The sequence below is a fragment of the Ostrea edulis genome, chromosome 6 (genome assembly GCF_947568905.1).
Source record: "Ostrea edulis chromosome 6, xbOstEdul1.1, whole genome shotgun sequence".
NCBI lineage: Eukaryota > Metazoa > Mollusca > Bivalvia > Ostreida > Ostreidae > Ostrea > Ostrea edulis.
In genome coordinates this window covers 40,119,320-40,146,861 of record NC_079169.1, presented here as the reverse complement: position 1 = coordinate 40,146,861, position 27,542 = coordinate 40,119,320, and the positions used below count along the sequence as shown (strand labels likewise).

Genomic DNA, 27,542 nt, shown 5'->3' with positions numbered 1-27,542 from the left:
TGTTAAAGACAAGTACTAGTACCTCATTCCAATTAGTTTAATTCAAATTGGTGGAAATCCTTCACATCTTGCAATTCCTCGTCGTCGGTTACCCATGGATCCTTCCCATAAATTCTCTCCTTTGTCAGATTGCGGAAGCTGGTGTGGACTAAAAAATCATGGTTTGTGATTGCAATGATGCAATTCCTACAAAAATATAAACCATGTCTTATTTATATATATATGCTCATAGTTTAGACATTTTGATCCAATTTAAATAAAGCTGTGTGGTTCAATGTTGCAAAATTGCATTAATACAAATTTAATCTGAAAACAATCTGCAACACATTACATTTAATGATGATGTATGCAATATGATGTCTACATCTGAAACAGGAAAAATTTCTTACATTGGTTTTAGCTGAATTCCCATTGGTTGACTTAAACTGCATCAATATGTAATGATTTATATTCATTACATCATGGATTTTCAGTGACAAGCAAAGCATAATGTATGAACACTTGGTGAATACTTTGTACATATATATGTACATTCTGTCCTACTGTCTCATCATAGAAATTTCACATGTTTAATGATGAAATTTCCGTGGTGAGAGTATATTTATCAATTTCTCTGTATGTTAACTTTGGGTCCTGTCATAATATAACTTCCCACATTTATTTATCATTGAAATTATTTCATTGCTACATTAGTCATAGACCTTATATCTCAGACTTATAATTTATCTTAATTAATACTGGATTGTTAATTTCATTTTTTTTTAATGTCAGGTATTCAACTGATATCTATATTAGACATGTGTTTTAATTAAGTTACACTGCATATGAATTTGTTCTCTTTGGAGTTTCTTTCTTGAGCCACTAATTATCTGTATTGGTGTGTAAACACAAGTTGTGAATCTAGTAAGGTGTACAAAGTTATATGTATGATTTAATCTCGACCATATCATGGTCATTGATACACTCATATGACTTTTTAAAATCCTGTACCAAATTTATATGTTCACCATGTTCAACAGCATTACACTGGGAACAAGCATGGCACAATTAATAATTATTTGAAAAATAATTTTTGAAAGTGCACCTCCACAATGTTAATTTGGGGGAGGGATGGGAGAGAAGACATTTCCCATAAAAGTTTGGACATAATCATGTTACTCGCACCGCAGTTTCCGTAAAGAGCAAATAACTATTACTAAAGGAAAAATAAATCTTACACTTTATCGCGCGGTGCGAATAACATGATTATGCCAAAGTTTGTTTGCATAGATCAACAGATTAAATCTGAATTACCTATAATCAAAGTAATGCGATATAGATCTAGTGATTGATATGAGCGATTCCTCAAGCACTTTGATTTTAGAATCATTTAATAACTTTTAAAGTGATGACTTAGAAACGATGCTGATTGGTTGAAAAATTCGTTTGATTTCTCTGTCAAAATTCGTTCGGAGTTCATCTGCACTAAGCACGCGGGACTACTTTTCTCTGGAATGCGTCTTCCCCGTTCTAATTTTAGCGCTACTTATAGAACGGGATTTTCCACACAAGCATTATATATAACAAAATGCATTTGTTTTATTTTTATTTTTCATTGCTATCAAAAATAAACACAACTAAAGATATGAATAAAATACAAATTAACTTAAAGAAACAACATACATAGGCAATGACGTGGCAGAATAGTCAATTTGATGACGTAGACCACTTAATGGTAGAAGTAGACAGATTACACGAGTTCCCGGTATGAATCGTCTGCTTTACGAGATCGATAACATGACGGAGCAAGTGGCGACTTCTGATCTGGTAAATATCAATGAAATTGAACTGCGTTATATGGGGCTCAGTCAACGAGTGCGTTTTAAACGTTTTCCTCGATATTGAAATGGAGCCGAATTGCATTCCACTGTTCCAACCAGTGTTCAACGTCTCCTCCAACACGATGCAGCATAAATCCAGTCACCACTTGTTATCTTCCTTTATATTTAATTCAGCTTTTAACCATTGCACCTTTAATTTGGCGTATAATCCATTTAAATCTGCACAGTAACTGTTCCTGACCTGAACGTACCGCCATGCCGTTTTGTTTTTGTTTTCATTCTTGCCTATATGTATTCTTACGCGCCATTTCAGAAACGTTAATTCAAGCTTTTTGATGGGAGAAACTATTTGTTTTTCTATCTTAAAAACATAATTAAATGATAAGAAATAAAACTTATAATTCTGTTTGATGCATGTATCAAACGAAACATTGGACGGAAAACTTTTTCATCAATGCGCTACGCACATTGATGAAGTTTTCCGTCCAATGTTTCGTTTGATACATGCATCAAACAAAGAATTATAAGTTTCATTTCTTAAAACAACTTCAAGATTGTTTTAAAAACGAAATTACGCTTTTAAAAATATCTTCGATAGTCAATCTTTAATCTGTGCCTGTAGTATTTTACTGAAGATGTACGTACACTTAAACTTTATCAACATGTATCATTCTCTATGGCACTACGGACAGCTGGCGGACTTTTCAAAAGATACGAGATCTCTGAGATAATTCGAGTCACTAACCTGGTTGTTTGAATGTTCTCGCTTTTTCTGGACAACTTATCCATCTGTAAAGAAGTTCCTGGTGTATCTGTCTTTCTTGGCTGGATTCCCGCTCAAATATGACAGCAATACGCAAAGGTGTGGCCCTGATACGATAAAATCTTCCTCCTGTTTCCACAGACGCCTCGACATCATCATCACTACGTCGATGACGCTCCGCTCAAAATTATAGTCCGATGTCAAGGCCAGTTGTTTCAATTTTTAATCAGTCTAAATGTTACACAGAGTGTAGAATAATTTATTTCTACTAATTCTGGAATAAATAAACCCTACGTGACCACCCTATCTGGTATTTTAGATAACCGAATCACACGCGTATAGTAACTTGCGTTTTTCTGCAGAAGTTTGGAAAGCCTGTGGTAGTGTCATTATTCGTAGGGGAAAGTAGTCCCGGAGAATTTGACGCTGTACGGAGTTTGCCGCGCAAGCAAACTCCGTACAGCGTCAATTTTCCGGGACTACTTTCCCCTACGAATAATGCCGCGCAAGCTCCAGTCAGCCCAGTATATTCCGTTACGCTTATACAACTCCAATATCATCGCTGCCACAGGCTTTCAGATATGAACGGTGTTGACGGCATGACGTCACAGTTGCAAAAGCGCGGTAAATTATAAAACTGATGTTTAGAAAAATAATTATGACATTCACAGCAAATTGTTTACGCGATCATTCAATTTCATTGTGCATGTAGTGGTTCCTTAATGACGATATCGGTTTCCTTGCATCTTATAGATTATCAAGTCTTAGATTATCATTTTCTTTCAAATTTCTTCAAATAAATATTCATAGACCGTTATTAATAACGTACTATATTTAATCAATGAAAGAGAAGGTAAGTAAAGTAAGTAGAATTGTAGAGTCAAATTATTTGATTCAGATAAATGCAATTTCGCTAGAATCAGATAAGAAAACGTCCATTCGTATTCATTTTAAAAGAATTTGATGCAGGCCTATTCCTTGTTGCTGTACACGATGCCCAGTGGATTTTTAAAATCATGGTTTACGTTTTCATCTTTTCACGTCAGGGATCCATATGTGAGGCGCCGTTGATAAACTTACATTTAGAAATTTGTGCACAGCAATATAAAGAAATTTACGTATATATCTGGTGCACATATATGAAAATGGGCATATAGGAGGAGGGGGGGGGAGTTAAAATTTACTCACCATGCACCCAAATTAACCGAACAAAAATTGCAGTCACCATTATCTATATTTTAAAACACATCAGCGTTTCTTCGCAGGTTGCATTTGAGTCATATAAGTACAGGTTCATACATGTAGCTTTGCTTTAACAAAAAAATAGGTGGGGGGGGGGGGGTCGACAAGCAAAAAATAAAGAAGAGAGAGACCCCCCCCCCCCCCCACACACACACACTGTTACTCTTGTTGGCATGAAGCAACTTAGTTTATTGATTTTATGATATTTTTAAATTATATTGTCCATTGTATTATTTTACATGGAAGGCATATTTGTCATAAAAACTGGAAAAGATGGGTACCCCCCTCCCAAGTTCTATTTGCCGGAAGTATAATTCTTTGTAGTATACGCCATCCTCTGATGATGTTTGTAATTATATGAGTAGTACATTGTATAAGGCGGCTAGATAGACGGGTCAACTGAGTGCAGTTTTGAGTGGGGGCCGATAGGGGGTTCAGCGGAGTGCAGTTTTGAGTGTAGTTTGGAGTGCGGGGTTTTATAGACGGGTCGAGCAGTTGGCCAGGTGGCCGGGGCCACCTGGCGCGGTCAAGCGGGGTTGGCGCGGTCAAGCTGGGCAGGTGAGGAGAGGTGGCGCTGTGTAGCAGGCGCGGTGTGGGGGGATAGCGTGTGAGCGTTTTGTATTCCTGGTGTATTCCTTTATGTTAAATTTTCAAATAAAAAGAATTAAAGAACAATGGTTGAAAGTTTACACATTTATTCAATGAACAAATTGACAGATAATTTACTGGTCCGTAGTATTGCATCATGTCTAGAAAAATAGATAAGCGAGGTTTCGTTTTCATTTCTCGGAAACGCGGCTATTTCTGAAAATCGCTATCACTTTGTTTTGTAAACAATGAGCTCACTATTCAGTAGTTCTATAAAACTGAATTCGGTTAACATGCACAGAGTTTCATCATATGTTCACGATATTGTGTGGTTTGAGTCAGATCTTTCTGCAGGAGAGGTCATTACTGCCCGTGAAGGACTGCAAAATTTAGGCCTATGCTCGGCGCTTACGGCCTTTGAGCAGGAAGGGATCTTTATCGTGCCACACCTGCCGTGACACGAGACCTCGGTTTTCGCGATCTCATCCGAAAGACTAGTTAGAATAATCTAACTGTGTCTCGGGACATGCCCTCACCACAGTTAGAATACCTCCCATATACCCGTAATGTAGCAGAAAATTGCGGAATCGCTCCAAAACGATTTTAAACTTATCAAAGAATAAATGCGTACATTTAAAGTTAAATTTATATACAACTAACCTCATTGGTAATTTGTAAGTCCTTAACACTGTAAAAAATCGTATAATAATATTGTAAACTCTATACTTTGAAATGTCACTTTTCTCGATTCGAACTGACTGCCATTTTACCGGAAACTGCCATCGGAACACCCTGCTGTTTTCGAAAAACGAACGCTTACCTAATTTGCAAATAAGACCGGCCCACTACCATATATAAGGCATTGGTGAAAAAAAAACCGGTTTATACACATGACGTGGAGACAGAAAGTTGACGATCTGCTGCGGGTACACAATTTCCCGGTCAAATTAAAAGAAGAACAGATAGAGATACTTTCTGCAGTGTTTGAGGGAAAGGATGTGTTTGCCCAGCTTCCTACTGGCTATGGAAAAAGCCTGATTTACACACTCATCCCACTTCTGCTGGACAAACTTCACGTAAATATTAGCATGATTATGTAACATTTCTTCACTACAGTGAAAGTGCTCTGTACTAATGTAATGTCACCTCTAATTATGAAACTTTTATTTTGTTGTAAAAATGTGCCATTATGATAGTTTTGTATGGAACTTTAATTTAACCATAGACATAGTCTTCAAAATAAAGATTTTGGTTCTAATGAGTATCAGAGATTAATATGTCTGTGAATATACAAAAATAGCATTATACATGTTATATCATCTTCACAAGTCAAGGGTTATTGATTCGTTACCTCGCACTAACCCTTGACATCAGTCGCTATTTAAAAGTTGGGCTCGAGAAAAAGCACATGATTGGTTTGCAGCCTGAAGCTGCAAACCAATCAGACAACGGCTTTTATAATCGGTCGAAAACAAAACTAAACAGTAAACACGCATGGCGACGGCATTATGGCGTATAATTTGTGGCCAATTAGTACAAGACAGATACCGTCGATTGATTTTCGGGAGTTCGTTTTGCTTGAAGAAACAATTAGACGAGGTTTTGGGGGTATGAGCCGAATGAAAATGATGGATTGTCGAAGTACGTTTGTCGACTATGTTTTAACAAATTAAACAAATTGTCCAAAATAATGGGAACAGCTTCGTAAGATAGCGATTTACCACTGCCGGTTTTAGTCCCAATAAAAACATCTTTTCCTTCTCTGATACATGATATCGAAAGCTTTTGGTTTTCAGTCAAATTATCGATTTGATGCTTTTCACATATCTTTTCGTCAACGGACGCCATTTTTTACTTTCTGTTTATCCCCTTACCAAACTTTCATCTGAAACAAGAAATCCCATTGGCTGATTAATTTTAGCGTATTGCGTCATCCTTCTTCTCGAGCCCAACTTTTAAATAGCGACTGTTGTCAAGGGTTAGTGCGAGGTAACGAATCAATAACCCTTGACTTGTGAAGATGATGTTATATAGATATCAGGTTTTGAACATGAATGTAATTTTGCTTCCTGAGCCTCTGGTTAGGGTTTCGAACACAAATATTAATGTAACAAAAGTTAAATAACTTTCTTTTTTCTTCCTGTCATCACAATTTTGCAACACAATTTTATGACACCTTGATAATAGCTAGTATTGTGGGTTTTTTTCTAGGTGGAATGCAAGCACACAATTCTTGTAATTTCTCCTTTGCGAGCTTTAATGCAGGATCAGGTGCAATCACTGAATGCCCACAATGTGAAAGCTAGAGCTCTTTTGGACACCACTTCATTGGAAGGTACATATAATGCATCAGAATTAAAAAAAACCAAAACTATGCACCTCTAACTTAAGATTACATGTTGTACACTGTCACAATATCCTAAATGGTTTTTTTTTTATTTCAGAACTTGAAGGTAGCAGCATTTTATTTTCCTCCCCTGAAGCTGCAGTATTGCCGAAATGGAAGAAAATAATTAGGAAAACAGCTATTTCAGTTGTTGTGTTTGATGAGGCTCACTGCATATCACAATGGTAGGTGATACTGGTTTTTTTTATGACATGTGTTTACTTATGTATGGTCCTTTGTTTGAATGATTTCATATGTTCTGTATTTGTACATATTTCATATCTTTACATTTGGCATACTAGATTATGTTAGAACATTAATGTCTACATGAGATTGAAAATACAATATTCGACAACATACAAAATCCAATTATATGTTGCATTTAAAGAAAATTATTTCTAATAATAAACGGTCAAAGAAAATCATGCAATAAACATTAAAGCTTAAAAAGATATATAAAAATTCAGAACATTCCAAGTTACCTATATGCAGTAAATTAATGTATTCTATGCTCAAAAGAAAGTTTCAAGAATAGACAAGTAATTCTATGCTAAATTTTAACAACTGACCACTGCAGCAGTTTCTTTTAATAGAAACTGGAAGACATATGAAAATATCTTGATTATGCGCAAAAATTTATTTTTCTTTTTTCATGATGCAATTTTAATAGGAAATCTTGATTCAGAAATATACCAAGTCCAAATCATGAGGTCATACCATCATGTTAGTATTGTAATAATTACAAAATCTGCCTATGCCTCAATATTGTTTGTGTGTGTATATATGTTATTATATAGCCAGACCCAATCAAATTTAATATTGTAATTTATGCATTAAAGATGATTATTTATTGTAGGGGTCTTGACTTTAGACCAGACTACCGAAAGGTATCCACATTGCAGAGTTGGCTGTCTGCTCCAACTCTTGTGTTGACTGCCACTGCTACAGCAGATATCCAGAAAGACATATATGAAGTGTTGGGGATGACCGAGGACAGCACTAAAGTCATTGCTCTTTTACCAGACAGGTAAGCATTTTTAATGCTGTACCGAATAAATTGCCTATTTATCATGTATATCATTATCCTCGGAGTACAGGTTCCAACTCCAGGATGTTGGTATACATAGTGTTTGGTGTAAAACATTGCTATTTTTTTTAAAAATGCTATTGATACTAAAATGAAACAAAGTTGATATTTAGAAGGAGTAGATAGTCGTTTACTAAATTTGTAAATTTCAATTTTGCTTAGATATGCAGAAGAGGAATTTCATAGAATTTGCACTACTGATACTTTTTAAACTAGTACTCAGGTGACTCATAAGGTCTGTGGGCCTCTCGTTGTCTATCCTTTACAAAATTTGACACTAATTCCATGGTTAATTTTTTCGACCAAATATTTTCCTCCATGTGGAAAAAGTGACAGAAAACATAAAAGAAGCTCTGAAGTGGCTGCCAGGTCATTTTCATTCACAAGACCCAAACAACATCAGGAAGATGATTATGTATGTCAGATCTATAAACACTTTCCAACAGATTTTTAATTGGGTGTTAGATGAGCTGGAAGACAAAGTGTTTTGTGGTGATAAAATTGCAGATAACAGAGTGGTGGAGATGTTTCACGCAAGTACGGATGAACAGTCAAAGGAGAGAATAATGGAAAACTTCATTTCGCCCGATGGACATTTGAAACTACTCATCTTCACTATTGCCTTCGGCATGGGAGTCAACATTCCCAATGTGGATATGGTGATTCATTGGGGAATCCCCCCATCATCCCTGTCTTATTGGCAGGAGATTGGTCGGTGTGCCAGGGATGGGCGAAATGGATATGCTGTGTGCTACGCATACAAAAGGAGCATTACTAAATGCACCAGTGAAGGACTAAAATCGATGCTGGAAAAGGAATCTGCCACCACCCAGTGCATCAGGAAGGAAGTACTCAAGACTTTCAAATTGAAAGGTCTTTTAAAAACTGCCATTCCATCTCCAGAAGACTCACATGAAAACTGTAATGAACTATGTTTATGTTTTAAATGCAAGTGTTGCAGTGTATGCATGGAATCTTGTTCCTGTGAACACAAATCATCAAATTCTTTTGAAAAAATTTTGAGCACAAGTTGCTGAATTAACACTGTGAGTGCCCAACAGTTATACTGTCTGCTAAAGGGTTTTAAGGAGGTATACTACAGTTCGAATACGGCAGGGGTACATTTTTTTCCCACATTACTGTTTCACTAAAATAACACTAGTTGACTAATAAGTAATTTTGCATATTTTCAATTTCATAATATTGTACACATCCTCAACTTTTCATCCATGTAAATTTCTGTAATGTAGTATTCCTCCTTAAGTAGGTGATGTTTTTCATAGTGACTTCTAATTGTTGTATAATATGCCTCCATTTGAAATCACAATCATAACCACAAAGTAGCAGTAGGAACTTGGAGTATATGTATAATACAACTGTTTCACATATTGTTTATTAATATGTACCTTTTATGATGGTCAATATGAAAGGAATTTAGATGGTAGTACTTTTGAAGTTCACACAAAATAAACATCTGATCTTTACATTCATTCTGGGTTTCTTCCTTAATATTGTTACAAACTGAAATAGAAATCTGTTTTCTTATAATTTATATAGAGGGATTTCAAATACCAGTAACTACAATATCATGATGAAAACTTAGTGTTTTAAACATTGTGATGTCATCGTGGAAAACCTAGGTGGTTGTTGTTGTCACAAATGCTGCATAAGAAATTAAATTGCAGTCAAAATAACGAGATGTTTTATGTAAGAATGATATATACAAGAGAAAGTATAAATGTATTAGTTTTTACAGCATTTCAAATGATAGACTGAGATTTTCATGGAGCTCTAGCTGACTTGCAATATTCATCCCAATGTGAAAAGATTCAAAGTCCATCATATATAATTTTCTTACATAATCTATACTGCTTTGTGGCAAGTTGTACTTTGAAGAAATTGCAAGGTAACATCAAACAGCAACAATGTTTGTTATTAGATTCTTGATGCATTCTTCAAAGTAGAAATAAAGGCCCATGGGACACATTGCTCACTCGAGTAAACTTGGCCCTGAAGTTGGACTTTTTAAGGAGATTCCAATGAAATTTTTTGGGGCAACCTAACCTAAAGGTTATGGCATAATCCGACTTCAATTCACACATGGGGATGCTTCATTGTCAAAACTTTTTAAAAAAGATTTCATGTCCTTACGGTAAATTTGATCCACCCAATTCCAAGTTCAATAATTTGAAGAAAATAAAAATATTGAATTCATAAAGCTTAGGAACATTATTTTTTTTAATTTAATTTGTTGTGGTTCTGCAACAAAGAATCTGGTTTTTATTAATGTCATGAATATTCAAACTTCAATATCATGTTGGGGAGCCACTCGCGGGGAAGGGGGGGGGGGTTAAACAGAATTTAATGTACATCATGTAAGATATAAGGAAACTTGCATATAAATTTCAACTTTTCTGGCACAGTGGTTCTTAATATTTTTTAAATGACCCTGCCCTATTTTTTGCCCAAGTTTGATTAACACCTTAGAGTCCATTATTTGTACGCCTTGAATCGCCTTCACACAACAATGATTTATGCCAAATTTGATCAAAGGGATTCACCGATTTGGGAGGAAGTAATGGATTAATATGAACAGTTTGCAGACAACTGGTCATCAGGAATTTCATCTCATGTGAGCTAAACAGTGACAATAACTGTTACTAAACAGAATACATTGAATGAATGATTGCTTGTTTATTTAAAGAATGCAAAATCAATGATAGATAATCTTTTTTTACTTTGAAATTGAAGAACTAATTTTTTCAATGTTTATATATTCTTGGATTTTTCTTGAATGTTGTATACATAACAGCAAAAGCTCACTGTACAACTACCAGAAAATTTCATATTGTGAATTGAGCATGACAGTCATTTCAATTTTATTTTGATTAGTACACTACAACCCCAAAAAATGAGATTGGATTTTAACTGTCTAAAGAGGTTTCTTAAAATTTTAAGTCTTGCACATAAAGAACTAATGGACAAAAAAGAATTTGCAAATGATATACACATTCTGATAAGTTCGTTGGAAATAATGCAAGGTCAAAACGCCAATATATTTCAAATACAACATAAAAACTAAGTCTACAAAATTGTCCCATATTCTAACATTTGATTTCTTCTCTTCAACTTCCTGCTCTCCTCTTTTCGTATTCTCTCCAGTCTTTCTCGAATGGTTTTGGGATGGGCTTTTGCATGTACATTTACGTCAACATCAGGAAAACTTTTATAATGTCTTCCTGGATGAGCACAAAAGATTTTCTCGGGAAGAAGAAGCTCGATAAAGTCAGAAAAGTCTTTTGATCTATCAACTCCCCCACCCTTGTGGATAGTGCGTCCTGACATACCACTCACACTTATGTCGTACACCTTGGCAACCTCTTTCCCTATCCCAATCATTTGGCTGTGCCTTGCCACTGTGTCGGGTGTCAAGTGTCCTGCGGCATCTTTAACACTCTCTGAAAAATATAAAAAGATTTTTTGGAAATTGGAATGATTTACAGAGTAACTTCCATTAACAGAAGGATATTGAAAAAAATTGTTTACCTTTGTACTCCTTATTGAAGTACTCCATTTGCAAATCCATTTCAATGTTCTTCCCCAGTCCACCATTGGAACTGATGGTTCTGTTCCAAATCAATGTCTTTTGTAACCTAGGTGAAACTGCACCATTTACTGCTAGGAGCAGTCTGGTGCACAAGAGGAAGTATTTTGGGTGGTGTCTGGAAAAAAACTGCAGGAGATCAAATTTCCAATGGATTATCATCATCTTCCCATTGTTCTCCCTAATAGCATCTTTCCTTGACATCTGCGAAAGCCCTCGCCAGATGAGGAGAAGGACATAATCCATTTTAAAATCTGTTAAAGTGGTTGCCGTCGTCTTTTTCTTTGTTCTTCTAGCTGACTTCTCTTTTTCACAATCAGTACTGCAATACCAAACACCCTCTGGAATGTCTTCCTCTTCCATTTCCACACACTCTATATGGAACCAGATTCCTCTTGTGCAGTTTTTTGTTATTGCAAAAAATCATGATAGCTCCTGGCTTTTCCAACTTACAGATACAAAATGGATATAGCTCATTTTCTTGTGTCCTCTCGCCTGTTTTTGTAATTTTCTGAACAACAGATGATGTAGATTGAAATACACTGTCTATCACTTTGCTTGAAGTGTTGTGGAGGCATGAAACTTTATCATCCACATCTGGAACATCTGTCAGATTTTCCATGTCTAAAATGTTCAGAGCAAGCAAAGTGATATATCCCTCTGTACAAAACTCCAAGAATTCTTCATTGTAATTGAAAGATTCCTTCACATTTCCAGTAACATTTCTTTGCTCAAAGTAATTCTTTAAATGAAATAATGTTCCAACTTCCCTTGCACTCGTTCCTGTATACAGTTCATCAAATATGTCCTACAGAAGATAGTACGAATAGACAGTGATACAAGTATAATAATATGTAATTCAGATTATAATTTGATAATGTACTCCACGCTCAAATTAGTATTTCATGTTTAAATAGATATGTTACCTGAAGAAGCAAACATCTCTTGTGCCATTCTTGAATGTTAGGTATCATCCCTTGAAGTTGCTGCCATTTTGTTGTCCCATTAACCCGAGCATTTTGAGCATCATTTACCCGTTCACAACTCAAGCCATCAGCATGAAGGGGTATTATCAAGGGTGAACCATCCGGTTTCATTGGAACATATTTATGGTATTCATTTACAATGTCGATGGTATCTGCAACTCTACTCTCATCTTTGTCCATAACACCAAGTAAAACCTACCAAGTACAATTTGTATTATGTTTTGATGTAATCAATGGTTTGGTCAATAATAAAATTCATATATAATATGTGTATAATTAGATTAACACCTACCATTTCACTTTTCTTTGTAGACAGTTGTGAATATTGATGAGGAATATGCCACAAAATCTTATCCTCCATTTCATTAAAAAATGGTATCCTTTTGCAAAGTATTCTTTCAACAAGCACTGTCATCTGTGACCTTAAGTCCACTTCATCCAATTCACAGGGAAGCAATTTGAACAGAGGAATATTCAGAATATCATCTGGAGAGGGTTGTTCATCACTGAGGTGAAGAGTGTTGATGCGATCTAAGGCTGCATATGCTTGCACCATATTGAACATCTTATTCTTTTTGTCCCTTGTCTGGTGCCTGACTGTAGTTTTTTGATTAACGTTATCAAAGCAGACAGAAAAACATGGTTTTCCTGGAATAAAGGCAGGTATCAGTGGAAAGAACATTCATAGAAAGTCTGCTTCACAAATGTTATTTGTGTGTTTCAATAATTATAAAATATTCAGACTTTAAACAAAACATTACCTCGAGGTTCTGATACGTTGTCAGAAGACGTGCTTAACCTACTACTTGGGTCATCAGAATCACTAGTTAATGATTGCCTCCTAAGTAGTGGAATGACAGGTTGACGCATAGGTGACTGAGAATGTCGCACAGGTGATTGAGCAGGTGTGTCCACTGACATTGGTGTTGAGCTCTCTGCATATGGAATAGTGTCTGCTGTGGAAATATCTGATGGTAGGAGTAAATGATCCGTGATTGAACTTCGCCATTCAAAGACTGTAGAATCAAAATTTCTCCTGATCCTGTCTACTGCATTCATAGTACCATGAATACCAACACACAGTCCCAAATGATTGAATCGGCTAAACAACTAAAATGACAAAACACATATTTTTGAACATTGAAATGAATTCAGTTACTGATAATAATTAACATATTAATTTCCATATACATGCTTCTCCTAATGAAATATATTGCAACTTTATTATTTAATTTAATTTCTATTTTACCTGACGTTTACAACTTGCAAGCCACATTTGTAGGGCATTTAACTCCTGCAAGTTTGCCATTTTCTTCGGTTTTGTTTGGTATGCCAGAATGGACATGACTGTGCCTATGGTAGGTGCAGCTGAAATATGGGGTCTACCTCGTAGTGTCATTGTCTCCATTGTTCCTTTTGATGTCAGAGCGCCAAGTAAACAAGCACTGAGTAGAGGACAATGCACCTTCATCTCATCAAGGAAATCATTCCATCTAAACTCTTTCCACTGTTGAATTCCTTTATGTGCTCCAAACTTTGAATTACTTTGTTTCAAGAAAATTCCCATCTCATCCTGAACAGCCTCTTTAGTGAGGGAGTAGATAGCTTTCAGGGCTCCAGATCTTGTGCTCATTAGCAGTTTTAATCCCCTCCTATACTGTCGCAGTCTGAGATAAGTCAATGCCCTATTGACATCTACCTCTGCCTTTGTTAGCTAAAAAATATTGATATTCTATATTATGAGATTGATCACTGAACATTATCTTCACCTTTTATTATGTCAGTATGTTAAATGAACAAAATGTGTTTTTGAAACAGTATCATATTTTGTACTTATCTGAACATTTAACTTAGATGCATGACATTATGTTTCAAAACAAGCATATACTGTTTACCTTTTTTCTTTTAATCTGTGGGTATTGTGTCTGAAACATGCTCTCACCACTTCCTGATGGTACCTCTTGTGACTATGTAACATAGAAATAAATCTTTGTTTTCATACTTAGTCTCAGTGATAATTTTACATAAACTGAAAATATATATATAATTTGTTTTAGTTAAAAAGAAATGTCTCCCCAGCTCCACAATTTGAAAGTGTTCCAAATTACACCCCTTCCTCTTAACGTACATACTGCAATTGGGAGGAGAAAACACAAGCAGGAGCACAAGACATTTTGATCTGCACTTTGTGCAATGAGGAAAAAGATGGGGGAAAGATTCAGCATCGATGTGACCAATGTCATTGCTGTCAGTCAGAAAGTGAACATACCCTTGAATAATTATGAAATATAGCTATAAAACACTCTTCTTTGATCCACTGTGAATTGTTGGAAAATACTAGATCCCTAAGTCAGAACAAAGTGAACATCATTGAATAATAATAAAGTATTGTACAAAATTTAAAAGCTATCCAATAAACCATATAAGCTATAGGAGTGTTCTAAAGCTATTTTACACCCACCCCTCTTAGATTCATTATATAACTTTAAGGATATTAAGAATTGAATCTCCCTGTCCTGACAAAATGCATGATCTGCAAATGGCAATGAGGCATTGTACCAAGTTTCAAGTCAATACAATAAGCCACACTGGAAGAAAAGCATTCAAAAAACATTTGTGGCAGGCAGACGGACAACCTGACACTGACAGACAGACAGAAAGGTAAAAAACATGTCTCCCTCCTGGAAGAGGGGACACAAAATTAAACTATAACAATTCAATATTAACCAGATCAAAGTAGTGAAAGAGGACATATCTATCTAAACAATTTGACTAGCACAGAATTGACAGAAATGCTTAAATGTGTTCTGAGCAGAATGTGTGTGTTCGTGGAGGACAAGAAAGTAAAGATGACAAAACATGTTTGTGAAACACTGGTGTCATGGTTTACTCAGTGATAACAAAACACACCCCAAATTTACCCCATTTTCCACAATACCAAATTTTAAATAATATATAATTATATATGTATACCAGTTACAATGTAACCATTGTATGTTTTGTGTAATCATAATATCATTATTATATAAATATTGTTGTATCACACTCAGAATCTTTACACACAAATGAACCATGAAAAACAATTTTAGATAGATTATATTAGTAACTCTTCCTGAAACCAATATTGGCACAATTTTTCAATTACTATATCAAAGCTCAGGTGTGAATTTCAACAAAATTTAAAGTGAATTATGAATTCATATTTTCAACAATTAGAGAATTTTCCCCGACTTTTAAAAAGTTTGGCTAGAAGGACAGACAGAATTGAGAATATCATTAGATGTCCCAAATAGATAAACATGTCCCAAAAATTACACACACACACACATATATATACATGTATATATATATATATATATATATATATATATATATATATAATTCTAACTCATTTAATATATTAATTAAACCTTGCCTGCATACATAATAATCACTATTACCTTCTGTGGTGACACCGTTCGTAATTTCTTAATTTTTCTGGGAGTGATCATAGGACTTCTAAGTTTCTTGGCAAGGTAGGTTGGTCCATGAGCTGTCTCCTTAATCTTCTTAAGGGCTTGTGCACTAGCTTCTTGAGATTTGGAAAATGAAGATATGGTCCAAATGCATTGTGGACACAGGAATCTTCGTTTTTTCTGCTCTGGAGTAAACTTTACCCCTAAGTCTTTCTGTAAAACATCTTTCACAGTTCTGTCAATCCTAACCAATTTAGAAGTCAGACTTTTCTTGTTTCCAGGTTTTTTGGAACATGAAAAAGTTTTTCCACAGCTTATGCAATTGTTGGATTCCATTTTGATTATGAGATCACATAAACCATTAAAAAAATTAGGAATGTTGATGGCTTCATCCGTACCCGCCATTTTCTGAAGCATCCACTGTTTTCCCATAATTCCTGCATGCCTCAGTGCACTCTGGTTAATTTTCTTTATCAATGAAATCAAATTTCAGCAAAAGTTTATATAGGGAGAATATTACTTCAATCCCATGTTACAATATTTAGTTCACATATATTTCTCGATTTCTAACGTTTATTTCAAACTTTAAATTCATTTTCATGTCAAATAACGAAGTAGTAAAGAGCGTAGTAGCGTTTTCCGTAAAAGGCTATATCTCCATATTTGGAACGTCATTAATATTCAGTATTTCACGCTGTGCGCATACGCAATGACAAGTTCCGGTAAAATGGAAGGTGTTAGCAGCGAAATTCAAACTCGTGGTTTTACATTCTCAAATGCAACTAATTGAAATGGATTTAACGGCAAGTGGATCGTTAAGGTAACTTTCCAAATGCATATGAGTGATGTGTTACATAATTTTACCGAAACATGCACTGTGTGCAATGTTCATTTTGCTACATTGCAGGTATATAGGACGCATTATATCGTTAAATCGGGTCCGTAGGACATTATCATTTTAACGATAGAACATTCTATCTACCGAAAGACCGCCCCATATAGTCGTATCTGACGACAAGCAAGGGGAAGTGAGGACTTATTCTAACCCGGATCCCATATAGTTTTACGCAATATATTTAAAAATAATTCATTTTACTCTAAAAGTACTTTGGACCTAAACTCTAGTATGGATATAGCAGAACAGTTTTATAGTATATAAAAACAACTATCTGTGCACTTCGCACCCTATGAGATCACAACGAACAAGTACGTCACGACGTACATCTTACAATTCATGTCTATATGGTGTCGTTCTATTGATAGGCGTTATCAAGTGATAAGCCGTATACGTGAACAAATTTCTTGTCAAATAATATATTATTTCAATTTCGTATAAAATCACTCAACATTTTTTATATTTGCGCGAAGGTCATAATTCACATTGTGACCTTGAAATCGCCCCTCTATTTTCTCCCGATCCCGATCATCACTACGTTATGTAAGAAAATCTAATTTACATAATGATTGCGAGCAGAGTGTAAAGGAGTGACGATATACGGTGTATGGTGGTGTATAAAGTGTATATATATATTTATATTCCTGTTACCAAAGGAAAAGTTAGGACACACTTCTGACACATAAAGAAACCCCCCTTTCCGCATTTGATTAAGTCTGGCATACTCTTGAAAATGAAAGAAAAAAGAAAAAAAAAGAGTATCCTGCATTAGCTGCATTTTAAATTTCCCTTTATCGGAGCACTTGGTCTCTCTATAGATCTGGGTTTTTACTATATCAACTATAGGAAGTCTCATAATTGTTCATGAAAAAGTGAAGATAATGAACAATCTTATAATGATTACACAATTGAGAGTAGGGTAAACACGGATCCTTGTTAAAATATGAGTGGTGGCAACTGCGGTGCCAGTAGTCGTGTTTATGAGAATGTGAGGGTTGGTATGTGGTCCAAATTTGGTGGTATATGGTGTTAGTGAAAATTTGGTTGGTAGTTTGTGGTGTTAACGAAAATGTGAGCGGTGTTATGGTGGTGAAACATGCAAACTAATAAAACTAAATCAATCTCTTTAATTAATATTATGGAAAGAAATGCAAAATTAAGGACCTATATAGATTATAGTGTGAGTAGTGTTAAAGAAACCCAAAGTCAAGGGAACTGGTGTGTCGATAGTGGGGAGTAGGTGTTATTTAGCGTATAAGCGGTAGTGCGTGATGTACAAGTGGTGGTATGTGGTGTTTATAAAATGTGGGTGGTAGTATGGTGGTGACACACAATCTAATATCGGTAGATCAATCTCTTTCATTAATATTGTTATGCTAAGAAATACATAACTTGGGACCTAAATGGGTAGTGGTGTGAGTTATGTTAAAGACGATGTAAGTGATGGCATGTGGTGTGCCAGTAGTGGTATACAGTTGATGGTATGGGTGTATAGGTGTTGGTATGTGGTGTATGAGTGGTGGTATGTGGTGTGTAGGTGGTGGTATGTGGTGTTAATGGAAATGCGAGTGGTGGTATGGTGGTGTTAATGGAAATAGGCATGGTAGTATGATGGTAATACATGCAAACTAATAACGGTAGATCTATCTCTTTCGTTGATATTGATATGTAAAACTATCAATTCTCAGACCTGTATAGGTAGTGGTGTGAGTAATGTTAAAAAATATGTAAGTGATGCCAGCAGTGGTGTACAGGTGGTGGTATGTGGTGTACAGGTGGTGGTATGTGGTGTATAGGTGGTGGTAAGTGGTGTGTGAGTGGTGGTATGTGGTGTATAGGTGGTGTTAATGGAAATGTGAGTGGTAGTACGATGGTGATACATGCAAACTAATAACGGTAGATCTCTTTCGTTGATATTGATATGTAAAACTATCAATTCTCAGACCTGTATAGGTAGTGGTGTGATTGGTGTAGAACAAAAAGGAGTTAAAACACATGTGTTAGCATCTGATGTGGCATTAGCTGTGTGAAAATGGTGTTTATGGAAATGTGAATGGTGGTACGTGGTGTATAAGTGGTGGTATGTGGTGTTAATGAAAATAATGGTTGTGGTATGTGGTGTTAACGAAAGTGTAGGTAGGGTGTATGTGTGATGTTAACGAAAGTGTGGATGGTAGTAGTTGGCTGGTTATTTCACGTCTCCCGAGAAATTTTCACCCTTATATACACCACTTGTGGTTGAAATACTATGCTTGGTGGTTCTACCCGTAGCATTGATGGCTCTTTAGCCTGCAAACGCCTACCACCATAAGACCCGTAAATGCGGTGCATCTGGAGGACCAATCACTACCAATGTTTACGTCTGAGGTTCGCGATGGCATGAGGAGGAATCGAATTCATGAACTTCTGGTTAGGAAACAAACACTCTTATCATTGAGCAATGCGACCGGTAATTGCGTGGTGGTGGTGGTGGTGGAAACATATAAAGAACCTAAAATCCAGGAATTATTCATTCACTTTTATGCATTCGAGCAGTTAACATGATTGAGTGTTCAGAGTGTCATGGTTTATTTTCTCGCAGAGATGCCATGATGCGTCACAAAAGACTAAAACACGGGGACAGCGATCAGGAAGAGGATATTGACATGAGTGATGTCTCTCCAACACAGAGTGATACTGACAGTGACGCAGAGGACGAGAATATCGTCTTTCGCCAAATGGCACATAAAGCGCGAAAACATATTGCCGGGGAGTGGCAGAAGAGATACGAGAAATACTTGAACCAAAATATGTCAGAAAAGAAAGCTAGTAAGAAAGCAGACGAAAAGACCAAAGGAGAAACTTACCAACAGTTTAGAAAAATGTATGAGCGGTTCCTTTACGATCAGTATCAGTTGCAAGAAGACACAATGCACGAAAAGGTGACGGACGCCATCGATGAATTTGTGTCCGACAATCATGGATTAAAGAAATCCATCAAGATGGCTCTTCGCAAACACAAATATCTACTTGAATCTTACCTAGATAAGTATGACAATGATGAAGACGAGGAGGAGGAGGAAGACGAGGAGGAGGAGGAGGAAGACTAACCGATGCGACATAATCACACCACTGTATAACGAGAAACACCGTCTTTAAAAACTGAATTCATTCAAATATTGACCTGCATCTACTTGAAGGAAAAAGCTACCTCAAATGACATTTTTTCATCTAAAATATGCAATAAATAAAAGTTGTAAACCTACAAAAATGTGTTATTTTTTATCACACGGGTATTACGAAGCGAACTCACATAAGATATTTTACAAGATGGGCACCAGTATGAAGAGACGGGAGTTGGTCATTTTCATCATTTGAGTCATCATGGCTCAACGTGAAGGGTTTTATTTTACGCTCCCCAGTGATGGGTCTAAGGAATCCTTTCCAAACAATACGGCCGCTCAATTTTAAATCTTATCACCCCAATCCATGGATTTGACGGACGGGGAATGGGAAGTGGGTTTAACCGAAATGATGTTCCCCAATGCCTTGAAAAACATCACAGTGGAAGAGGCTTATTTCGATATCCTCGTCCCCGAAGATTTCCTTCCCCACGTCAAAAATCCGGATATTTTCAAATGGGGACGATTTCGACTGGGAAAAGTCAAGCTGCTTCCTTTGAGGCAGTGTCCCGTACTGGTCGAATGGCCCAATACCCCCTGGACTCAAATCATCGATAGCAAGATGGCTATCGTCCGAATTCACTTCAGACTCGGAGCTTACGTTCATTCCGCGGCTTTAATCGACGAAATCAACGAAGGACTGGCAGGAAGTATGAAAAAGATATGGAAAACGATGGGTAACCCCAAAGAAGAGAGTTTCATGAAATTAGTTAATTTCGAAAAATACGAGCGAATCGTGTATCAGTTTAAAGGGAAAACACTCAAAAAAATCCCCTTGTGCGTTCGCTTCCCCACATCCTTAGCTTACAAACTCGGTATGGATAGTCAGAAACTCATCCTGCCAAACGAACCGGAGACCAAATGGGTCAACGTGACTTACTTGGGGAACAATACCACGGATGTGTACGAAAATCTGAAATCCATGTACGTGTATTGCGATGTCGTGAACCCTCAAGTGGTGGGGTCCAACGAATTGAAATTATTAAGGGTGGTTCCTTGTACGTTTCACCTGGTGGACGGACAACAAGCCAAATGGGAACCCATCAGGGCCGAATATTTAAAATTGAGTAAAAAACATTTCGATACCATCGACATTCACATCATGACCTCTCTGGGGACCCCCATGCCCTTTTTAAATGGTAGAACACTGGTGAAACTTCATTTCCGAAAGGTGTATTGAAGAGAAAAGTCGAGTTACGATGAAGTATCATCGCGGAGTCAGGCGTCAGAAAGGACACGGAATATTTTCCATTCTCCTCCCTATGGTTGTTAGTGCCATAGCCGGAGCCGTCCAAGGGGGTAAAGGAAAGGAAAGAAAAAAGAGGCGTCGTACAAAGTATAAAAAGCGTGTTTAACAACCGACAGTCTCCCCAAGAGTATCCTAATGGGTTATTACAGCCTAATACACGAAAGGCGAATTTAACGACCAATGATCAATCTCATAACCCCCATAAGCAATACAAAATAGATAGTTGGGCAAACACGGACCCCTGGACACACCAGAGATTAGTGATGAAACGATTGTCCCCGATGATCGATTGTCGGTCGTTCAGAGACCCACGATGCTACTAATCGATTATAAAATAAAAGTCGCCGACATCGTTGACCAAATAAAATCCGGAAATCACTTCAACTTTGTTCAAATTTTATTTTCTGTATGTCAAACCCGATCAAAAATAAGCAAAGAAAATGCCGGGAGATACGAAGGACGGTAACAACAATGACATTCAACAGTCAAAATAAAGGAGTCTATCTCTGATATCTTTGATACATTGATATTATAGATAAATTCCATTACTTGATATATTGGAATTCTGATTTATATACCAGTGAATAAATGAAACAAAGAAGAATTCAAATGTTGTTTCCATACATTTAATGATTCTGTTACATCTAATTTGAGGGGAAAACACTTAAATGCCAATTCCGATTATAATCGATTAGTAATCGAGTACATGTGTCCGATTATTGCTGATAATCGATTGTGGTTTTAGGTCCGATTGCCCATCACTACCAGAGATGCGATCAGGTGACTAGGAGGAGTAAACATCCCCTGGCGACCGGTCACACCCCCCGTGAGCCCTATATCCTGATCCGGTTAAAGGAGTTATCCATAGTCGAAATCAGTGTGCCAAGAACGGTCTAACAATCGGTATGAAATACGTCAGATAGCATTTGACTATCTAACGTATGAGAGGTCTGCTCAGCTGACATTAGATACTCACCAGTGAAAATGGTTCAGGCCATGCATTGCCCTGTCAGAAATCTATTTATTCCCCGAACTAGCTTGAGGAGAGAGCTGGGAATACCCTCAAGACCCAAAGAAAAAAATGTTTTTCATTATCTATATCACCTCAGTATTGGGAACAGAATCATTGAATTGAACAGGTCACCAAGCACATGGCTATCCTTGAAAAAAAAAAGTTGGAGGAACTAGATCCAACCAAACTCGCAGCATCGAAAAATAACAACCTCTGGTACATCTGTAGTGAAATGGAGCATTGATCGCTAGATTTCCCCATGTAGCCTGTTACAAATGCGGACAGTTAGGACCCTGGATAAGTGACTGACAGCCACTAGAAATCGAAGTAATGACTTTTGCAACGAGGTGAACGAGCCATCAAAACCCTGGAACCCCTACAAAGAAGAGAGAACTTGTGCGATTGCGTTCAAACTGTATGACTTGTGTCCATGTGTTCTTATAATGGTTTTAAGAATTGCATGTTCAATAAAATGTAAAATATTTGTGTAATCATTATCTTCACTTTTTCATGAACAATTATGAGACTTCCTATAGTTGATATAGTAAAAACCCAGATCTATAGAGAGACCAAGTGCTCCGATAAAGGGAAATTTAAAATGCAGCTAATGCAGGATACTCTTTTTTTTTTTTTCCATTTTCAAGAGTATGCCAGACATAATCAAATGCGGAAAGGGGGGTTTCTTTATGTGTCAGAAGTGTGTCCTAACCTTTGGTAACAGGAATATAAATATATATATACACTTTATACACCACCATACACCGTATATCGTCACTCCTTTACACTCTGCTCGCAATCATTATGTAAATTAGATTTTCTTACATAACGTAGTGATGATCGGGATCGGGAGAAAATAGAGGGGCGATTTCAAGGTCACAATGTGAATTATGACCTTCGCGCAAATATAAAAAATGTTGAGTGATTTTATACGAAATTGAAATAATATATTATTTGACAAGAAATTTGTTCATGTATACGGCTTATCACTTGATAACGCCTATCAATAGAACGACGCCATATAGACATGAATTGTAAGATGTACGTCGTGACGTACTTGTCCGTTGTGATCTCATAGGGTGCGAAGTGCACAGATAGTTGTTTTTATATACTATAAAACTGTTCTGCTATATCCAGACTAGAGTTTAGGTCCAAAGTACTTTTAGAGTAAAATGAATTATTTTTAAATATATTGCGTAAAACTATATGGGATCCGGGTTAGAATAAGTCCTCACTTCCCCTTGCTTGTCGTCAGATGCGACTATATGGGGCGGTCTTTCGGATGAGATCGCAAAAACCGAGGTCTCGTGTCACGGCAGGTGTGGCACGATAAAGATCCCTTCCTGCTCAAAGGCCGTAAGCGCCGAGCATAGGCCTAAATTTTGCAGTCCTTCACGGGCAGTAATGACCTCTCCTGCAGAAAGATCTGACTCAAACCACACAATATCGTGAACATATGATGAAACTCTGTGCATGTTAACCGAATTAAGTTTTATAGAACTACTGAATAGCTGAGCTCATTGTTTACAAAACAAAGTCATAGCGATTTTCAGAAATAGCCGCGTTTCTGAGAAATGAAACCGAACCCGATCTATTTTCTTAGTGATGATGCAATACTACGGGTCAGTAAATTATGTACGTGTAAATTGTTTCATTGAATAAATGTGTAAACTTTCAACCATTGTTCTTTAATTCTTTTTTATTTGAAAATTTAACATAAAGGAATACACCAGGAATACAAAACGCTCACACGCTATCCCCCCACACCGCGCCTGCTACACATCGCCACCTCTCCCCACCTGCCCAGCTTAACCGCGCCAACCCCGCTTGACCGCGCCAGGTGGCCCCGGCCACCTGGCCAACTGCTTAACCCCCTCTATAAAACCCCGCACTCCAAACTACACTCAAAACTGCACTCCGTTGAACCCCCTATCGGCCCGCACTCAAAACTGCACTCAGTTGAACCACCCATCTAGGCGGGGTATACTACTTATATGACTCTTGTCCCCATATAATTATTTATTTTCTTACAGAATTGAACAAATTTAATGATTTATAGCTTTCCAGAAAACATCTTTTTTAACATATAAAATCTTTCTAAAATTAAGACCAGTTAGGAAAGCAACAATTCATTTCTTATTTCACAAAGACCGTTTCTAAGACAGTAAAAATTCTTGCAGAAATACATTGAATCTTTCAGCACCACTCTTTTTTCAGTCGACTTGTACTTAATTGACTTCATAGGGATTGTAAGCTCGCAAACGAAATGACGCGAGATCCGGTGACAAACAAACCTTTACGGTTTGCATGAAATCATACAAGTTGGAAATATCCTGCAGTTTTTATCGTTGTTTTGGACGATGCAAAGAAGATGGAGAAAGTTGTGCAGGTCAGTATAAATGCATTCTAATACCTGTAGTAAACTTGATTTCCATTAGATGAATATAAATATTTTGGTTTTGTTTGTTACCACATCTAGGGCCTTCATACCGATCATCAGTCTTTAGTTACATATACGCTCAAGTAGATATAAAGAGATTTACATGCATTTATTTACAATCCACAAATCAAAATGTACACAGTTATACGTAACTTGCAGTCACGCTTGAAAATGTATAAATGAAATGTTTATAGGGGGAGGGAGCATGATTTTACGATCTATAGAGAGAATTTTTACAAAAAACATTCCTAGGCACAGCAGCTGTAGTACTGCTAAATAGTACTCTTTCCATGACATATACAACAAAACTTCATCACTGATTTCTTATCGGCGTCGTGCGTGCATGACCTTGATTAGCTGCAATAATGTATCCCTCTCCTTTAAAAAAACGGGGTGGGGGGGGGGGGGGGGGGGGGGCGTCAGATTAATAAACTCGGAGAGGGCTACATTATTGCAGCTAAACCTTGATAAATGTAATATTTACACAATTTTCAAAAAGAAGTGATAGTATTTAATATTTTAAAACATTAAATTATTGTTTTTAGAAAGTGGATTCATTGAGATTCGGTTGGTACTTGGTGAAAAGGGGGGGGGGGTATAATTTGATAACATACATGTAATACGTTATGTTTTGAGGTTCGTACAACTGTATTGATTGTTTACTGGGAATATTATTATTAAACAAACTTTCTCCATCTGCATTGAATTTTTCTATCCTTTCTCCCTAAACCAGTTTCAAATTGTATAAACACAGTTTTGTGTATTAGTTTAAACTAAATTCAAGAATGTGGCTTTGATTTAAGACTTACAATAACTTCCTTGCGATAAAGAGAAACGTATTGCATGAAAATGATTTCTATTCCAATTTTTTTTTATTTAGGTTAGATGGATCGATGCCATTGAGACCAATCTCTTGAAATATTCCCGGACACCTTGATACCCACGCCATGACATACAGTTCCTGTAAGTGCTGACTTACCGTCAAAGCAGCGACTTGTGTAACACCTAATGGTGCAATCACTTATTTTTCAACTTTGAATACAGGATCAACATGTGCTCCACAGCGAAATTCCCGCAAAACCCACGTCTGGAATTAAGCACTCGTTTGCTTTTTTTTTTTTTTTTTTAAATTTTGATATAATTTTTTTCATTTATTATCTTTTGCAAATCCTTTATGAATAAAATAAAACGTGTGTGTCAAATAGTTTAGTATAAATAAAAATGCACTACTGATTGTTATTAATTGTTTTATTAAGTATATTTTATCATACGTGTTGATTTTGAGAATGAATGAAAATATTGAAAATATAATTCTGTTAATGGTATGTGTCCAGTCAGAGTCCTTTATGATCCCAGATAATTCTGCAGTCAGCTGTTGTCCAAATAATCAAGTTGCAACAATAAAATTTTATCACTTTGCAATGTTCTTTGTCCACTAAGAGCCCTTCATGATCCGGATAATTTGCATGCAGTCGGCTGTAGTCCAAACAATCGAAACACAATAATTCATATTGCACAAGCATGCGGTAGGCCGGGGTTCGAATCCCGGCCGCGACAAACCCAAGTCGTTAAAACGGGTAGTGATAGTTCCATCGCCAAACGCTCGGCATCAGGTGTGAATGTCACGGGTCCTCGGAGATGACCTTAAAAACGGATGACCCGTGTCACAGTAGGTGTGGCACGCTAAAGAACCCTCACTGCTCAATGGCCATAAGCGCCGAGCATAGGCCTAAATTTGAAGCCCTTCACCGGTCTTGATGACGTCTCCATATGAGTGAAAAATTCTTGAGTGAGACGTTAAGCAAGATACAATCAATCAATCAATCATATTGCACAAAACTGGCCCTGTATCAGGTGATAGTAAGGATGGCTGGACTTGAGGGAGAAAATACTCCTGAATTCTAAATGTAAGAAAAAGTTTATATGATTATAATGTACAGTGAAGACTATAAAAAGAGAATCCACAATAAACAGGCATTAATTATACAGAAGATACACATTCTACAAATTCTCTACCACATTATTGGAAGGAGCAACCACTGAAATTACTCTCTCCGGCATTTGCCTCCTTATATCTTTAGACAAGAAGTGCCCCCCCCCCCCCCCTCCCTGTAATTTCTTGCTAAATATTTAAAACTTAATCAAGACATAGATAATCAAGTCATCTTAATATTACTAATTTCTCCAAATTGCTTAAATAATAATAATAAAAACCAGTGAAGTAAAGGGCAATAATATAACCATAACACCCACCCACCCCTCAAATTTAGCCACATCACAAAATTATCTACTTGAGTTACATTGTACATTTGTATGTCTAATTATTAACAATAATAGGCTTAGTTGTGTGAAGAGAAGAAGTAAGTTGAATTAAAAGTATAAATGAATTGCGTAATTATCGAATAATCATTCATGAAGTTGAAGATGAACGTATACTTGCAGTTACCTGGTTGTTCTCCATCGACACTTGAACCACTGCATTGACAATATACGTCAATTTGTTAAGCAGGAACATAACAAATGGTTGTGGTACACAACGTTCTCTGATTTACACATAAGCGTTGGTTTTTCAGACGTGTAGTTGGCTCAATTCTATACTCGTATATACTGAATTGGATTTGTTTGTCACCGGAAACGCTTCACCGGAAGTGACGAGAAACGAGACTCACAGCCCCTATACTTTTGTACATGTGACAATTTCACTTCCATGTTTATATAAGAAAAAAAGTATCATATGAATTTGATATGGAATTATTTTTAAATCCCCTGTAAACTGTCATCCAATAACAAAATACTCCACTGTTTGAACAAATAAAAATACACACCCTTACAGTGCATGCATAATTTGTTATATCGT

At 36.6% G+C, this 27,542-nt stretch overlaps 2 protein-coding genes and 3 long non-coding RNA genes across 10 annotated transcripts in view; 2 read left to right on the top strand and 3 right to left on the bottom strand.

Moving 5' to 3' along the window:
• LOC125646551 (uncharacterized) overlaps positions 1-5,184 on the bottom strand; it is a 5,580-nt gene extending 396 nt beyond the window's left edge. Inside the window, exons 1-2 of one of the 2 annotated variants that reach the window (XR_008795766.1) lie at positions 5,074-5,184; positions 23-186 (exon numbers count right to left, since the gene is read on the bottom strand). This is a non-coding gene — a long non-coding RNA (uncharacterized LOC125646551). Of the gene's footprint in view, positions 1-22; positions 187-2,565; positions 2,959-5,073 lie in introns of those variants that run through there. The other variant, XR_007359745.2, reaches the window with a different exon arrangement.
• A 119-nt stretch (positions 5,185-5,303) lies between these two features.
• On the top strand, positions 5,304-14,477 carry LOC125646547 (probable ATP-dependent DNA helicase RecS). Of its 5 annotated transcripts, XM_048872895.2 has the most exons (6): positions 5,304-5,489; positions 6,625-6,748; positions 6,858-6,984; positions 7,656-7,826; positions 12,458-12,602; positions 12,789-14,477. In XM_048872895.2, exons 1-5 carry the CDS (start codon positions 5,304-5,306, stop codon positions 12,570-12,572), a joined length of 723 nt encoding a protein of 240 aa, XP_048728852.1. In that variant the 3' UTR covers positions 12,573-12,602; positions 12,789-14,477. The 5 variants fall into 5 exon arrangements, with proteins under 5 accessions (XP_048728852.1, XP_048728856.1, XP_048728855.1 ...); XM_048872899.2 differs by lacking the exon at positions 12,458-12,602; XM_048872898.2 differs by lacking the exon at positions 12,789-14,477 and having other exon boundaries at positions 12,408-12,594.
• On the bottom strand, positions 10,221-12,212 carry LOC125646544 (uncharacterized). Its single transcript, XM_048872893.2, has 2 exons — positions 11,433-12,212; positions 10,221-11,344 (listed from the first exon to the last, which is right to left on the bottom strand). The coding sequence occupies exons 1-2, from the start codon at positions 11,851-11,853 to the stop codon at positions 10,971-10,973; spliced, it is 795 nt and encodes a 264-aa protein (XP_048728850.2). The 5' UTR covers positions 11,854-12,212; the 3' UTR covers positions 10,221-10,970.
• A 9,971-nt stretch (positions 14,478-24,448) lies between the features above and the next one.
• LOC130046763 (uncharacterized) lies at positions 24,449-25,919 on the top strand. The gene is made up of 2 exons (XR_008795765.1): positions 24,449-24,634; positions 25,566-25,919. It is a non-coding gene; the product is annotated as an uncharacterized LOC130046763 (long non-coding RNA).
• On the bottom strand, positions 25,916-27,291 carry LOC130046764 (uncharacterized). Its single transcript, XR_008795767.1, has 2 exons — positions 27,132-27,291; positions 25,916-26,586 (listed from the first exon to the last, which is right to left on the bottom strand). It is a non-coding gene; the product is annotated as an uncharacterized LOC130046764 (long non-coding RNA).
• Between the last annotated feature and the right edge of the window lie 251 nt (positions 27,292-27,542).

What these genes read in the sequence shown, in the direction of transcription:
- LOC125646544 (XM_048872893.2), bottom strand. Translation starts at nt 11,853, where the DNA reads ATGGAAGAGGAAGACATTCCAGAGGGTGTTTGGTATTGCAGTACTGAT. An exon ending in CTTCAATAAGGAGTACAAAG is followed by an intron (nt 11,345 to 11,432) that starts GTAAACAATTTT and finishes TATATTTTTCAG; the next exon opens with AGAGTGTTAAAGATGCCGCA.
- LOC125646547 (XM_048872894.2), top strand. Translation starts at nt 5,304, where the DNA reads ATGACGTGGAGACAGAAAGTTGACGATCTGCTGCGGGTACACAATTTC. An exon ending in TTCTGCTGGACAAACTTCAC is followed by an intron (nt 5,490 to 6,624) that starts GTAAATATTAGC and finishes GTTTTTTTCTAG; the next exon opens with GTGGAATGCAAGCACACAAT. An exon ending in GCTCACTGCATATCACAATG is followed by an intron (nt 6,985 to 7,655) that starts GTAGGTGATACT and finishes TATTTATTGTAG; the next exon opens with GGGTCTTGACTTTAGACCAG.